The following is a 15,542-nucleotide window of genomic DNA, read 5'->3' as shown; positions in this document are numbered from 1 at the left end:
GGCTATTTCATTTTTAGAATATACGGGGTTGTTCAAAATTATTGTTTTTTCTGTTTTAAAATTTAATATTCAAATAAATAAGAAAATATAACCATACAGTTTTCAATATCTTAGGGTCTGACTCAAACAATTTTTATTGTAATGTGTTGTTGTTTTTCGCTTCAATGAGTAAGGTTACCCCATAAAATTGTAACCATGCAAGAAAAGGTTCAATGCGTCGTTTGCCTTATAAAGCCAAGTCAGTGAGGGTGATGAAGTGTAATTACTGACGCCAGTACAGGAAACAAATATGGGTAGATGTGAAGGATATCGTGTATCACACACCTATAGCAAATATCAGGGAGATATAAACCAGAATAAAGGATATCATCGCCACTGTAACTGTGGACATGTTGCAGCTAACGGGAACTGAAATAGAATATCGATTAGAAGATCTCAGAGCTGAAGTCTACTGACATGCCGATAAAAACTGTTTAAGGTAAGCTACAATACGTTGAGAACTGCATGGTTGTATCTCTTTGGTTATTTTAATTATTATATTTTAAAACAGGAAATATAATTTTAGAACACCCTGTATAATTCTAAACAACAAGTTATAACTATCGCTAAATGACACATTTTCTAACCTGAGTCAGACGTGTGTGTTGTTCCACTTTTCACGTTTGTGCATGCGCAGTTTCCTTCATTTCTTCTATATTTTCAAAGAACGTTATAAGAACATGTATGCTCAAGCTGACTGGTATGGGTATTAAAATAAGGTAGAGAATAATATTTCGACCTTCTTCGGTCATCTTCAAGTTAACGTCTTGAGAATACATTTTTACTTCAAGTGGGTTTCTCGTGCTATCTGCTGAGTCCACCGAGGGGAATCGAACTCCTGGTTTCAGCATTGTAAATCCGTAGATTTACCGCTTTACTAGCGAGGGACAAGGTTTCTTGTCATCACAAGTCATCAGAACATGCTCTGAAAAAATATCCCTTCTGAATTATCTGATTTAAATTATTTTCTTGACGTTTACTTAGAGGTAAAATTCTTCCTACCACAAATGTAAACACATCTGTCTGTATTTTGCCTCTTTTTATTTTTAGATACATTATATAATTTGTGTGGCATTCATGAATTTCATATTGCTATTTGTTTACATGTTTTTTCTTGTTTAAAAGTGCCACTGTAACTATTTTTCTTTCATTTGGTTTATATTTTTTTTTGTATCGCGCATATCCTTACGGAGCCTTTAAGTTAGTTTTGGTTTTGTGTTTAGAATGAAGCACAAGACTACACAATGGACTATCTGTGTTTTGCCCACCACGAGTATCGAAAACCGATTTTTAGCGGTGTAAGTCCGCAGACATACCGCTGTGCTTGTTTCTTTGTTTGTTTTTTGAATTTCACACAAAGCTACTCGAGGACTATCTGCGCTAGCCATCCCTAATTTAGCAGTGTAAGACTAGAGGGAAGGCAGCTAGTCATCACCACCCACCGCCAACTCTTGGGCTACTCTTTTACCAACGAATAGTGGGATTGACCGTCACATTATAACGCCCCCACGGCTGGGAGGGCGAGCATGTTTGGCGTGACGCGGATGCGAACCTGAGACCCTCGGATTACGAGTCGCATGCCTTAACACGCTTGGCCATGCCAGGCCTACCGCTGTGCCACTGGGAGGCTTGATTCAGTTACAAAATTCAAAGTTCAAGTTTACAGATTATTAAGCGAGCAAAAATAACATCTGGTAAACAACACTGCTAAGGAAACACCTGTTATTGTAATGGGTGTACTTGGTCGGATTACATGAGTATTCAAGGTTAATTTCTGGATTCGAACTTCGCAGCTCTCTTTACATCGGTCATTAATACGAAAACACTAGTCAAGGATGACCGATATATAAAAACAAAACTCTGTATACACAGTTTGGTTTGCCACTGAATTCACAATGACTATACATAGTTGTTTTGTTATAAGAGCTTTTCCGTTAAAAACTAGGCCTCATGCTTTCTACTTTTGTACTAAATTATATTTTAAAATAGTATTATATTGCCTCCATTAACCAGTTCATGATTGTTAGTTAAGAACCACAGTTTTTTTTAAGACATTTACGATTGAGAACGACCTATTGTATAAGTACACTACTCATGAATATATTCAAGACAAAACGTTTCATTAATGTTACTTTAAAATTCACACCATAAAGCTTTATTTGAAATATATACATATTATAATACTTTGCATGAATAATACCTTTTTCGTTTAAATGAAAAACAAAAGTGATCTTCCGGGTTGTGTCAATAATTCCCAGTACAACACAAAGTTTATTTTCTACCCTTTAAATTACTTGTGTAGCATACACTCTAGTACAGTACTACATTATATCATTTGTTTAAAAAATCAAATTACTTTCCCAACGGATATCGATATAACGTTTAATATTTAACATTAATGGTTCAACAAATTTTATTTTTTGAGTTATCGACCTATGATCATATCAACATTATTTATTTGCTATTTCACTCCAAATTTCGCCGACAAGGGCGGTTCTAGAGCTGTTTGTACAGTAATTTGCACGTTGCGGTTGATACTGACTGCAGGAAAGAAGAATCCTTGAAGACCAGAGAAAGCAACATCACCTTGAAGTTCGCCATTCACATAGAAACTCAGCTGGTGTAGGTCTAGATCCAGTAGAACACCTACTACACACTCGGCATCTACCCCTCCTTCAGTTCTGTTTCCATGATGATCAGCGTGAAGGAACCACGACCTCTGGTGGTCTATGTACATGCTCCATCCTTTGTCGTCTTTACCTACAGAGATAAATAACAGGATACCACAAAAATAAATGATATTACTAACGTTTAAAAAACATTTGAGATCAATAGGTCTCATATCAGGTATCGTGAGTACTTGATTTGTTGTATTTATGATAGAACATAGAGCATAGGATAACTTCTCAAAAATGCTTATGACATGTGTACTTCATTAATTATGTTCATGATAGAACATACAATGCAGAATAACTTCATAACAAATGCTTATAGCATACGTGCTTGATAACGTAAAGTAAAGTAAAGAGAGATAGGTGTAGAGCGGAATAAGGGAGAGTAGAGCAGAACAGATAAGAAGTGACTGTTGTACTACTGTCACTTAACACTGATATAAACGTTTCTGTTTTTTACCAGCATTTAGATCAGTGGAGCACTTGAAATCTTGGTGGTCATTTCTTGGAGAGTGTCTGTGTGTGGTTCTTATCGGTTCCTAACGTATACAATCTGGTGTTAATTATCATCCACAAATCCTGCCTATCTTACAAACTTCCACCCGGGCCCGGCATGGGCTAGCGCGTAAGGCGTGCGACTCGTAATCCGAGGGTCTCGGGTTCGCACCCGCGTCACGCTAAACATGCTTGCCCTCCCAGCCGTGGGGGCGTTATAATGTGACGGTCAATCCCACTATTCGTTGGTAAAAGAGTAGCCCAAGAGTTGGCGGTGGGGGGTGATGACTAGCTTCCTTCCCTCTAGTCTTACACTGCTAAATTAGGGACGGCTAGAACAGATAGCCCTCGAGTAGCTTTGTGCGAAATTCCAAAACAAACTTTTATCCTTTATAGCAAGCTATGTTTTATATAACAATCAGTAAGCTTTCATAAAATTGATTAGTTGTCGATGAAATTTCAAATATTACACATCACTTTAGTGTCTTCTTGTCGTAGAGAACTAGTCAAAGCCTTTTCTTGAGCACAGAAAAAACATTCACCTGAATCAGCTATTCATCATCACACGACGTCGCTAAATAGAAATCTGTCAATTTAAAATAAACAGACAACACTTGTGTGAATTTCAAGTATTCTATAACTCACAGATAGGTCAGAGTTATGACTAGCAAACTTTGAACGATTGAATGGTATATTAGATGTGTTTTTTACCAAGGTTTCTAGGTGAACCTATCTCAGGATTAAAGAAATGTCACAAGACTAATTCTGTAAAAGAAAACACAAACACTTTTCGAACACTATTTCCACACGACATTTATAAACATACAAACGGTGGTGATAGTTGTCATGTTTGAGCTGGCTTCTAATTTGTAATTAGTATTTTTTTATAACTAGATACTAATTAGCTTTTAACTACGTATCTCCTAATTTATTGCGTCTTTAGAGATGACGGTGCCGATCGATATTCGATCCAGGATCATCTTGATTGGTTTGGTTTGAATTTCGCGCAAAGCTATACGAGGGCTATCTGCGCTAGCCATCCCTAATTTAGCAGTGTAAGACTAGAGAGAAGGCAGCTAGTCATCACCACCCACCGCCAACTCTTGGGCTACTCTTTTATCAACGAATAGTGTGATTGATCGTACATTATAACGCCCACGCGGCATAAAGGGCGAGCATGTTCGGGATGACTGGGATTTGAACCCGCGACCTTCAGATCGCGAGTCGAGTGCCTCGACTACCTGGCCATGCTGGGTCGGATCATCTTGATAGAAAGTCAACTTCGTTAACCGCTCTACTACAACTTCAATCAACTACAAATTTAAATGTTTTCGACAGGCATTTCTAGGTTTCTTTGACTTCTATACCAGGTTTACTAAGTGTATTATCAGTTAGGTGAATGTATAATGCTTTCCTATTTGCTTTTTTTTTTCATGTATAATTCATATTTTACTAATTCAGCATCAGTAGGGTATTGTTCTTTGGCATAGTAAACAAATAGACACATCAATATTATCAAGTCCTGCATGTCTATTATGCTCATTAATTTTAACATTTGTCTTGGTAACCATAACGACAAGAAATGGGAGTTAGTTATATATATTTTTATTTTATTTGTGAACTGTATATTTAGATGGTTCATAAATTACTGGAAATAGAAAGTATATCAAACCAAGGGCTGATTCAAAGAAGACGAAATTTGGTCCTTCGCCACCTACAAGAATTTGCAAACGGGATTAGTGATATATATATATATATTCAGCATAGACTACAGGAAATTGGCGTAAAATATTTGATCTTGTTCCTCTTGTTTTAAAATTTGTTCTTAACTAATTTTTAATTTCTATCTAAGTAAGTGTTTATACATTTTAACATTCTCCGATCTGGACCTTTGTAATATATATATACGTGTTTATATCTAAAGTGCAAATCATGTTTCTTGATCGTTTGTTTCACTGAAACACCAATGTATAAACAAAATTATTCAATAACTTAACAAATAAGATCCATTACTGTTGCAAAATAGAAGTAAGTCTGCAAATTATTTTTACTATATTGAAATCCAAACTGAAAGAAGATATAGGTTTTGCTAAAACACTGTTCTAAACGTTCCTATCACATGATATTCCCTATTTATAATAACACCTAAGAGTGAGTTTTTTATTTTCACTAATGGTTATTATATATTGTTTTTACGTTAGCTAATAGAAATAGACTGAGATATTTAGGTTTGGATTAATTAAGGAAAAAATACTGAAATATTTTATCATAACGGTTTTTTGCGCTTTTTTATTCTAAACTATAATTTTCCGTAAATATCAAATATCCTGAAGAAGAAGTTAACTATTCGAAAGCGTTCGAGTTTTGGGTCTCGTTTGAAAACCGTAAGAAATAAGAAACTTTTGGACAAGTTATCACCACATATATCATATACAAACACGTCGGAAATCTATAAGGACACTATATGGTTGCTATCGGAATCTAAAAAAATGATTCCTCGTTTAGCCCGGGCTTGTTATTTTTTGCATTTGTAAGTTTCACGTGTTTTTTTTCTTATGTATCTCTCAATCAGACCAAAACCGTGACACATTATCAACCGTGAGCTGCAAGTTAAACATATGTATATATATATATATATATACAATTAAAACACATGTTACACTTTGTTTTGTGCAGATAATTGTCTTATTTTGTTTTCATGTGTCATCGTTTTTATTATAGCCAGGGATAGTGGTGTACATATTATCTGGTTGATATGTTTGTTTGTTTTAAGTAAAGAGTGAAACGTCAATGAAAAAAGTACACTTTTTTGTTTTCGTTTAAAAAAGTTACAAATGGAAACAATTGCCAACATTGCCCGGTTAACTCCTTCACTGTGTGATTCAAATCGAGTTTTGAGCAAATTAATTTAAACGAGTGAAAATAACAAAGAGCTTAAATCTAGTGAAATTTTCGCCAGTTTTCATGTAGAGCAAATATATGTTATGAAATGTTATAACGAATAAAAATCTATAAATCATTATTAGAAAGTTAGCTTGGAACATTGTGACAATTCTACTTTACGATTGTATGAAAAGGTCGATTAAAGATTAAATGTTGTGCTTGAAATAAGTCCTTTGTCTTCTGTGTGTAATGATGCCTAAAACATATGTGTAAAAATTACAGAATGCATACTATCAGTTACAATAGGTAACGTATTCAACATCAACAAAAAATAAGTATTACAAGTACTGGCAATAAACTTATGGTATAAAATAAAGTATTTATGAGTTTTTATTAAACTTACCCAACATTTTATCTAAAGCAACATCGGTTTTAGCAACACCAAAGGCGGGATCTGCATGGCCGCCATATTTATCCACAGTAAACTCCCAGTAGTGAACACCACGTGAGAAACCGACATTTCCTAGAACCACTCTGTGTTCGAAGCTATGACATATTACTGTTTGGTTGTTATTGAACAGTACAATGTCTGGATGAGCTGACATGGAGTCAAGAGTAAACCGATGAACTGTAAATGTCATCAAATAATAATCATTATTCATAGTGGACGTGAAAGAAGACTTAACGCTAAAAATTACAGAACCTAATATCTCAATAGTAACAAAAAGTAAACTCCTTGTCTTTACATCAAGATTTTGTTTGGTATATTAGGCTAATCTCTAGTATCAGACACCAAACAACTGTTGGAAATTTAATCTACTTTGATTTGAATAATCTAACATAAACAAGTTGCAATTACAGGGTATTGTTGTCACATACGCCATTGTGTATTTCTTGACTGATACTTCAAACTGGTTCAGTCTCCAGTAGACTAACTTATACGTGCCACTGATCTGACATGCAAGCATTGAAGATGTCATGTATCTAAATTAATTATAATTGATTTATTCGAGCGGTGAAAACAATAAGTTGAAAGAGTATTTATATTCTAAATTCTAAACGTTTACCGTGTTTTTGTTATTGTTTAGAACAAAGAACGAAATCACCAGTTATGAGACTAAGTTATTGTAATACGTATAACTTTTATCCTCTGTTTCTTCTGAGATATGCAGATATACCAAGCGTTTTGTATTCGTTTAGTTGATATAAAAAAATTAGTAAACATCTGGTACATTATGAGTATTGTATTTTAATATATAATTTCAACCAAGGAAGCTACTAAAATCTCCTCACTTTAATTACTTACTTAAGTTATTCACATAGGACAGTGATTCTCAACCTGTGTGCCGCGAGAGATTGGCAGGTGTGCCGCGGTGTTTTTGAAACACATTCAACTTTCTTGGGATTTTATAAGCAAGTCGAACGCATCAGTTAATAAAAGCTACGATAGAGAGACTCTGAAACTTTCCAAAACATTCGATGGTTTTCATTGAACTCGAGCACTGAGAAGTTCATACTTAAATTTAATTCTCGACTGTAACGGTTCGACTGTTAGTTTAATTGTGGCGCAACAAGCGCTTCGTACGTCATAAATGATGCATCAAACAATCAAACTGCTTTCTGGAACACGTTCTCATTCTGAGGTTAGCTACAGCTACTACGCTGTAGGTAGTAATTTTATATCAACTGCAGAACTTCGTGCTTCTCATGTACTAGGGCTGTTCAAAAAATACGCGGACTGACGTCGTAAAACAAAATGTACTTTATTTAGAAGTTACAGGTCTGGGACCCCTTCAAAGTACTCTCCTCCCCAACGCACACACTTATTCCAACAGTGTTTCCACTTGTTGAAACAGTCCTGGTATGCTTCTTTTGTAATGTCCTTCAGCTCCTTCGTCGCATTTGCTTTAATCTCGGGAATCGTCTCAAATCTTCTTCCTTTCAAGGGTCTTTTGAGTTTGGGGAACAAGAAAAAATCGCAAGGAGTGATCGAGTGTTTGGCCAAAAACTCACGAGTTCTGAGGCACAAATTTCGCAGCAACGCGGTGCATCTTCAATTTTTCGGTCAAAATCTCGTAACAAGATCCAACTGATATCCCACACTCTTCAGCAAGCTCCTGACAGTCAGACGTCGATTTGCCCGCACCAGGGTGTTGATTTTGTCGACGTGTGGGAGGACGTCCAGAACGCTCATCATCTTCAATGGACTGTCGACCATCCTTAAAACGTTCATGCCACTTGAAACATGCCGTACCCTTCATAGCAACATCACCGTAAGCCGTGTTAAGCATAGCAAAAGTTTCAGTCGCAGATTTTCCAAGTTTAACACAAAATTTCACAGCAAGTCGTTGCTCCTTCAGGTCATTCATTCTGAAATCCGCCAAACGAAAGAATCGCACTTCACTTAAAACCGCGTAGCTAATACACAAATAAAGATATCTGCAATCGGGAAATGGCATCGTAATCAGCTGATCTGTGCGAACCTAGCGACACCAAGCGGATTCCCTGGAACGAACTGGAGCCGCGCAATTCAAACAGTCCGCGTATTTTTTGAACAGACCTTGTATGAATTAGCTTTATCATTTAAAAATTGGAATCATGGAAAAAATATTTAAGTAAGTCCGGTGCTGCAAAGGAGAATGTGTTGAATCAAAAGCAAGAAATCAAACGAAAGTAGAAAAACGAATACATCGAATGCGATTTTATCGCTTTGCAATCGGAATATTCTCAATTACCATTCTGCCTACTCTGCAATGCAGCTTTATCGAACGAGGCGCTTGTTCCTAGCAAACTGAAGAGACACTTGAAAACAAAACATTCAGCTGTGAAGGATAAACCAAAAGAATACTTTGAGAATCTCGCAACTCAACAACATGAACAATCAAGGAAGCTTGTGAAATAGATGAAGCTGTCCGAAAAAGGATTGATTGCAAATTATAAGGTTGCTCAATTGTTGGCAAAACGCAAGAAAGCGCATACGGAAGCCGAATCAGACATTGCGCTAGCATTAGAAATCATCGTTGAAACTATGCTTGGAACGGATGCCGCCAAAAAAGGTTAAGCAAGTCCCACTGCCCAATGACACAATTTCGCGCAGAATTGTAGACTTGTCGTCGGATTTGATGGATCAAGTTTGCGAACACTTCGAAGCTCCTGAAGATGAATTGTCTCTCCTATGGTCTCTTCAATTGATGAATTTGCTGACGTTAGTGGAAAAGCTCAAGTTATGGCTTTTATTCGATTCATAAAAGATGGAAAAATCATAAACGAATAATTATTTTGCAAAGATTTAAAAAGCAAAAGGCCAAGACATTTTCGAGTTGGTGAATGAAAACATTTTGCTGTCCTTTAATACAAGGAAAAAAAAAGGGATTCGTCATTCTGGTGCGCCAACAAAATCCAAATATTAGGATTGTTGACTGCATGATTCACAGAGAAGTGCTCGCCTCCAAATCTTTGCCGATTTGTTATGAATTACGTTATTCAAGTGGTGAATTTCATCAAGTCTCGGCCACTTCAATCTCGACTTTCCTCTCTTCTCTAAGGCGATGGATTCACACTACAAAAAGCTACTGCATCACACTGAAGTTCGATGGCTTTCGAAAGGACAGGTGTTAAAGCGTCTTGTCCAACTAAAAACTGAAGTAATTTTTTTTCTTGGAGGTTGAGGAAGCAGGTTTTGAATTTTCTTTTCATGATGAGATCTGGTGGTTGAAGGTTAAATTTCTCTCCGACTTGTTTCACAAATTAAATTCTCTGAACTTAAGTCTCCAAGGGCCATCTGGAAACATTATTACTGCAACAGAATACGAATGTCTGTCGAATGTTAACGAATGTCTGTCAAAGAAGAAAATTGACCCTTAAATTTTGAGCCCATTAAGCGACCTACAGTCCGCACTAAAACATTACTTCCCGTCACTTGCTGTCGACGAATATAACTGGGTGACCTATCCATTCGGAATCAACGAGACAACAAAGCTTACAATTGAGGAAGAAGAACAGCTCATTGATTTACGAAACTACAAATTTTATCAGTCATTGAAAAGAGCTTGGATGAGTTTTGTGAAACTGGATTTTCAGCATTGACTGAAATTAAAGCCAGAAAGAGAGAGAGGCTTCTTACAGTCGATGATGAAATGCGAGCTTGTTTGTCTGCGTTGGAGCCTTGCTTCAATTTGATTTGCTCTCGGAAGCAGGCACAATCGTCACATTAAAAACATGTAAAAATTAAAAGTTTTGATTTTTCTGCTGTACCACAAAATTGTTAAAAAGCCTTAGAACGATACTCACGGCCAAAGCAAGCGATAGTGTTGTCAATGTGCAGATGATATTACTATCGCTTGCTTCGGCCGTGATTTTCGTTCTAAGGCTTTTGAAGTTAACTCTTCTGTGTTACGTGTATCTAAATGCGATGCACAATGACATTATTATTGCTTGCTTTGGCCGTAATTTTCGTTCTAAGGGTTTTAACGCTTGCCGTATAACGTGTACCTAAAAAAAAAGTCATTAAGGCTTTCCAGGTGTGCCGCGAAAATTTTCAGATTGTCGTAGTGTGCCGCAAGTCAGAAAAGGTTGAGAACCACCGAGTTAAACCATTCTATTCCCGAAATGATTTCACTAACGTAAAGATCATCTTCACAAGGCCCAGCATGGCCAAGCGTGTTAAGGCATGCGACTCGTAATTCTGAGGATCGCGGGTTCGCATCCCCGTCGCGCCAAACATGCTCGCCCTTTCAGCCGTCGGGCGTTATAATGTTACGGTCAATCCCACTATTCGTTGGTAAAAGAGTAGCCCAAGAATTGGCGGTGGGTGGTGATAACTAGTTGCCTTCCCTTTAATCTTACACTACTAAATTAGGGGCTGCTAGCGCAGATAGCCCTCGATTAGCTTTTTGCGAAATTCAAAAACAAAACAAGCATCTTCACGAAAGAATAGATCCCCTTAAATAACGCAGACATCATATATATATATATATATATATATATTTATATATATATATTACCACCATATTACACTTTTTAATACTAAACATTAAATATATGTTATAAGGAATTCGTAAATTAAATATCCTCTATACATATATTTATAATAGTTTTAAATAACAATGGTATCTTCAAAGTTAATAATATCACATATTTTAAAGAATTAAAATAAATGACATAAGTTTTTTTTACTCTTTACCCAATATTTTATTCCTTTATAAACCACTAAAACATCTTTCATTTCATTTATTATTTTGTTATAATTCTTAGTCAGGTTTTTGTTAAATCAACCAGATAAAAATATTTGAAATTCACTCCACTTGTCATCCATTAACATAGCTACAATCCTGTCATCAAATTTTAAACTCAGAGATAAAGTGTTTAACAACATCTTCCAGTTTACGAGTTTCAATATACTGAAGTGTACCAGTAGCGCAAAATTTATTTATATCTTTTAGTTATTAGGAAAAAATAAATAAAAATATCGGGCGATAGAAAGTGACTTCACGTTAAAGTTTTAACATCATCTGGTAATACACATTTTTTTCCATCATTTGAGCTTCATGTTTTCTTATTAAATTGAATAGAAAATATTTTAATGCTTTTTATTTCTTATTAAATTCATAGTTTTAAATATTTCTTTCTAATGAAAGAAAAAATAGTAGTGGAAGATATATTAAATATTATGTTTTGCATTCCATAAATATATCTATTTCCATAAATACATGCGAAGTCTCGCACACATTAGTTGTAGCAGGAATTATTCTAATCTTTCTTATTATTATCTCTAAGGATTTTAAAAAGTTTTACTATAAATAAGTTTTGATGAATAAGTATTTTCATTAATTTGAAATGGTCAGTTTTCATTATTACCTATTTCTAATATAAAAGCAAACAGTCATTCGTTTTTCAAATCCTACAATAAGTTTTAAAAATATATCTTCTTTGAGTATGATATTTATATCTATAGAATTAAAACTAATGATTCTTCCAATACGAATATCATTATTGACTAAAATTCCAAAAGCATGAAATGTAAAATTTTATCCACAATATCCACATAAGATTTAATGGCAGCATGAGTTTCTACAGAAGGATAATCAACCCCTTCATAGTGTTATTATTGTTTGTTTCATTTCTTATTGATGAATCATTTTTCAAATATTTTAATTTACTTACAGTTTTTGTGTTAAAATAACTAGTACTTAAATTAATTTTATCAATTTTTTTTACATATATTTCATTGACTGAATCAAAATATTCCTCTTGTCTCAAAACATTCTTCGAACCTCTATTATCATAATCAAAATTAAAATTATCATTGATTAATATTAGTCACTTTGGTACATATAAGCCATCTTTATTTCTTTTAAGAGTACTTTTAGAAATTTACTGTCGATTGTGGTTTTACTAAGTATTAGTGATAAATTAATAGCATTATTGTTATCAGTTGCACCTTTAACATTTTTAATTGTTTATTTTCAATATAATAATTATCACAATCAATTAATTTATAACCGTTTCTAGGTAGACCTATAGGACCCTGATATGACTTTTTATATAGATTACCACACGTAAACCAATAATTCATTTATTGTTTTAAAGATTTATTTTAGTCTCACACCTTCTATCCTGAACATTCATGATTTCTTCCTCTTTCTGAATAATGAGAAACAAAATGTATATGTTTGTTCGAGTTGCCAGAAGAATTCTATCTCAAAATTATTCAAATAATGATAGGAAATATGCTTCCAAAAGCTAAAATATATTATATACACTCTTCTATAACTAGTATACCTTACTATACATTCAGTTTCTGTATTATCATTAATTATCCAAGCTGTCAAGAGACTTGAGTAATATCTAGAACAATATAATTATCCAGCTTTAAATGAAGCAGCAAACTGCAGTAGGATATTTATCAATATTAATTCTAATCCATGTTCTTAATATATCAAGAATATAGAAAATCATGTTGTTTCTTTCTATTTATTTTCCTCATTGCTTGTACTTGATTCTAAAATAAGCACAGAACAACACAAAGGGCTGTCTGTGGTCTGCCCATCATGGGTATCGAAACCTGGTTTATAATAAAGTAAATTTACAGACATTCTAATGTGCCGATTATTGCTTCCAGTGCTTACGATATATGTGCTGCATATGCCACTCCAATTGATTTCAAAATCAACTTGATCTGGACAGAGTTTAATATAAGATAACTAAAACGAAATATCACTTAAAAATTTTATACGTTTTTGTGTAAATCCTTTTATTATTCTTACTTTCCCTTAAAACAGGTTTGGCATGGTCAAGCAGTTAGGGCACTTGACACCGAGTCTTTAAGTCGCGAATTCGAATCCATGCATCACTAAAAACGCTCGCTCTTTCAGATGGAGTTGGGCAATAACGACTAGCTGCCTTCCCTCTAATTTTTCACTGCTGAATTAAGGATGGCTAGAGAAGATAGAGCTTGTGTAGCTTCGAGCAAAATTCCACACCCCAAAAGCAATTTCAGCTTAATGTTTGAAGTATTTTTTGCTAAAATCATTAAGAAACCCAAAGTACTGTTAATTGAAATCCATAATCTCATTTGATTATTATATCTTTATAGAATCCATTTTTGTAAAAACCTTTATTCTAAGACATTATGTTTAATGTTCATACTAGTTTACCACTGTGAATCTTACTAACTTCACTATCCAAAGTTAAATGTTATTTCTTCGTCATCAGATACTAAAATGTATTTACTTGGATAATTTGAAATATCTATGGAATAATAACATATCACGTGATTCACTAGCATGTGATGTGCTCGACATAGTAATTTAATTTTCTCAATCATATTATTACCAATATATAACTTAGCTCTTTTTAAAAAAAAACATTTCCAGTACTCACTAATGTTGCATTATCAGTACCAACTATAATTCCAACTTGCTTTGGAATTTTTAATTTTGGACAAATACAGTCACTAGAAAATAATATAATACACTAAACAACAAGAAAAAATGCTACTGGAGAAAACTCAAGTAATTTGGGGTAATTTGATGGTCTTATTTCATAAATGGTCAGAATTTGTCCATTACATCCAGACTTTGAGTTATTTTAATATCTAAGTATTTTATAAGCACTATGTAAAATATCATGCAATCAACTCAGCACAATAGGTTTATACTGTGAAATTAATTTTACTTGGACAGTTTAATGGGCGAAAAGCATGCATTTTTAATGATTTTAAACACTAATTGTAGAGTATTGGTGTAAAATTCCAATTATATTATTCATATATGCTATTTGTTTTCGATATAATTTTGCTTCGTTTTCATTCTCATCTGCTCACCAAGAACTCAGAAAACTCTAACGTGTTTAGTTTGTAAGAACATTTGAGAGGTCCCTGAAATGATTTTACCCAGAATCTTTTTCACACGACAAGCTTCTAACCCAACAGCTATTTCTCTAGCAATTGTTGTTAATAAAGGATAAAAATAGTAAAAAGCCTAACTTTTAATAATTTGTTTTTTGATATTTTTATCCTCTTTCTATCTTTTATCTGTTTATGTCTTTGTTAAAATCATTTGATGAGTGTGAATTTTATATTTATCTATTGGAAGTGAAATAACTTCTTGTATTTTGTATGCTGTTTTTAATTCATCTTTTTGACCATCACTACAATTTAACTTATTTATTATACGTTAAAAATATTCTGGCAATATTTTTCGACTTCATCATCTGTTATTACTCTTTATGTAATGCATCTAATATATCTACATCTTTATTCTAATGTTAGTAGAATTTCCTGCTATTAACTTGTCATTAAGTTTGTCTAATTCATTGATTAATCATTTACCAATTATTTTTATAACTTAAGATGCACCTCTCAAGACTTTTAATTTTTCTATATATAATTTCATATGATCTATTGTTTCTTCACTTGGTTTTTAAGCTCTTCTAATACTTATTTTTCTTCCTGGAATAATTCTGTTTTTCTTAATATATATTTATTTTCCTTCTAACTGGCCCAGTATGGCCAGGTGGTTAAGATACTCGACTCCTAATCCGAGGGTCGTGGGTTCGGATCCCCATCACACCAAACATGCTCGCCCTTTCAGCCGTGGGGGCGTTATAATGTGACGGTTAATCCCACTGTTCATTAGTATAAGATTAGCCTAAGAGTTGGCGGTGGGTGGTGATGACTAGCTGCCTTCCCTCTAGTCTTACACTGCTAAATTAGGGACGGCTAGCGCAGATAGCCTTCGTGCAGTTTTGCGCGAAATTCAAACCTAACTTTCAATTTTTGTAATTGATTTAGTTTTTTCCTACTCAAAGATTTATTTACTCTTCCTGCTTTTTACATAATTTCTTCAATTAAATCAGGTTTATTAATTAATTTGAATGGTGATATAAATTATTGTTTTCCTAAAAGTGAAACATCTAATTCTGCGTTTAAGTTAATCAAATATTTTGTTTTTG

General features: G+C 34.1%; 1 protein-coding gene across 1 annotated transcript in view; it reads right to left on the bottom strand.

Annotated features, from left to right (window-relative positions):
• Positions 1-2,167: 2,167 nt before the first annotated feature.
• LOC143222852 (E3 ubiquitin-protein ligase TRIM9-like) overlaps positions 2,168-15,542 on the bottom strand; it is a 78,699-nt gene continuing 65,324 nt past the window's right edge. The window contains exons 7-8 of the mRNA XM_076449939.1: positions 6,493-6,717; positions 2,168-2,799 (exon numbers count right to left, since the gene is read on the bottom strand). Coding sequence (XP_076306054.1) covers positions 2,501-2,799; positions 6,493-6,717 — 524 coding nt within the window. The 3' untranslated portion in view covers positions 2,168-2,500. The remainder of the gene's footprint in view (positions 2,800-6,492; positions 6,718-15,542) is intronic.

Source organism: Tachypleus tridentatus, chromosome 8 (genome assembly GCF_004210375.1).
Source record: "Tachypleus tridentatus isolate NWPU-2018 chromosome 8, ASM421037v1, whole genome shotgun sequence".
Classification (NCBI taxonomy): domain Eukaryota; kingdom Metazoa; phylum Arthropoda; class Merostomata; order Xiphosura; family Limulidae; genus Tachypleus; species Tachypleus tridentatus.
The sequence above is the reverse complement of the archived record's forward strand: the minus strand, read 5'-3'. Positions and strand labels throughout refer to the sequence as shown.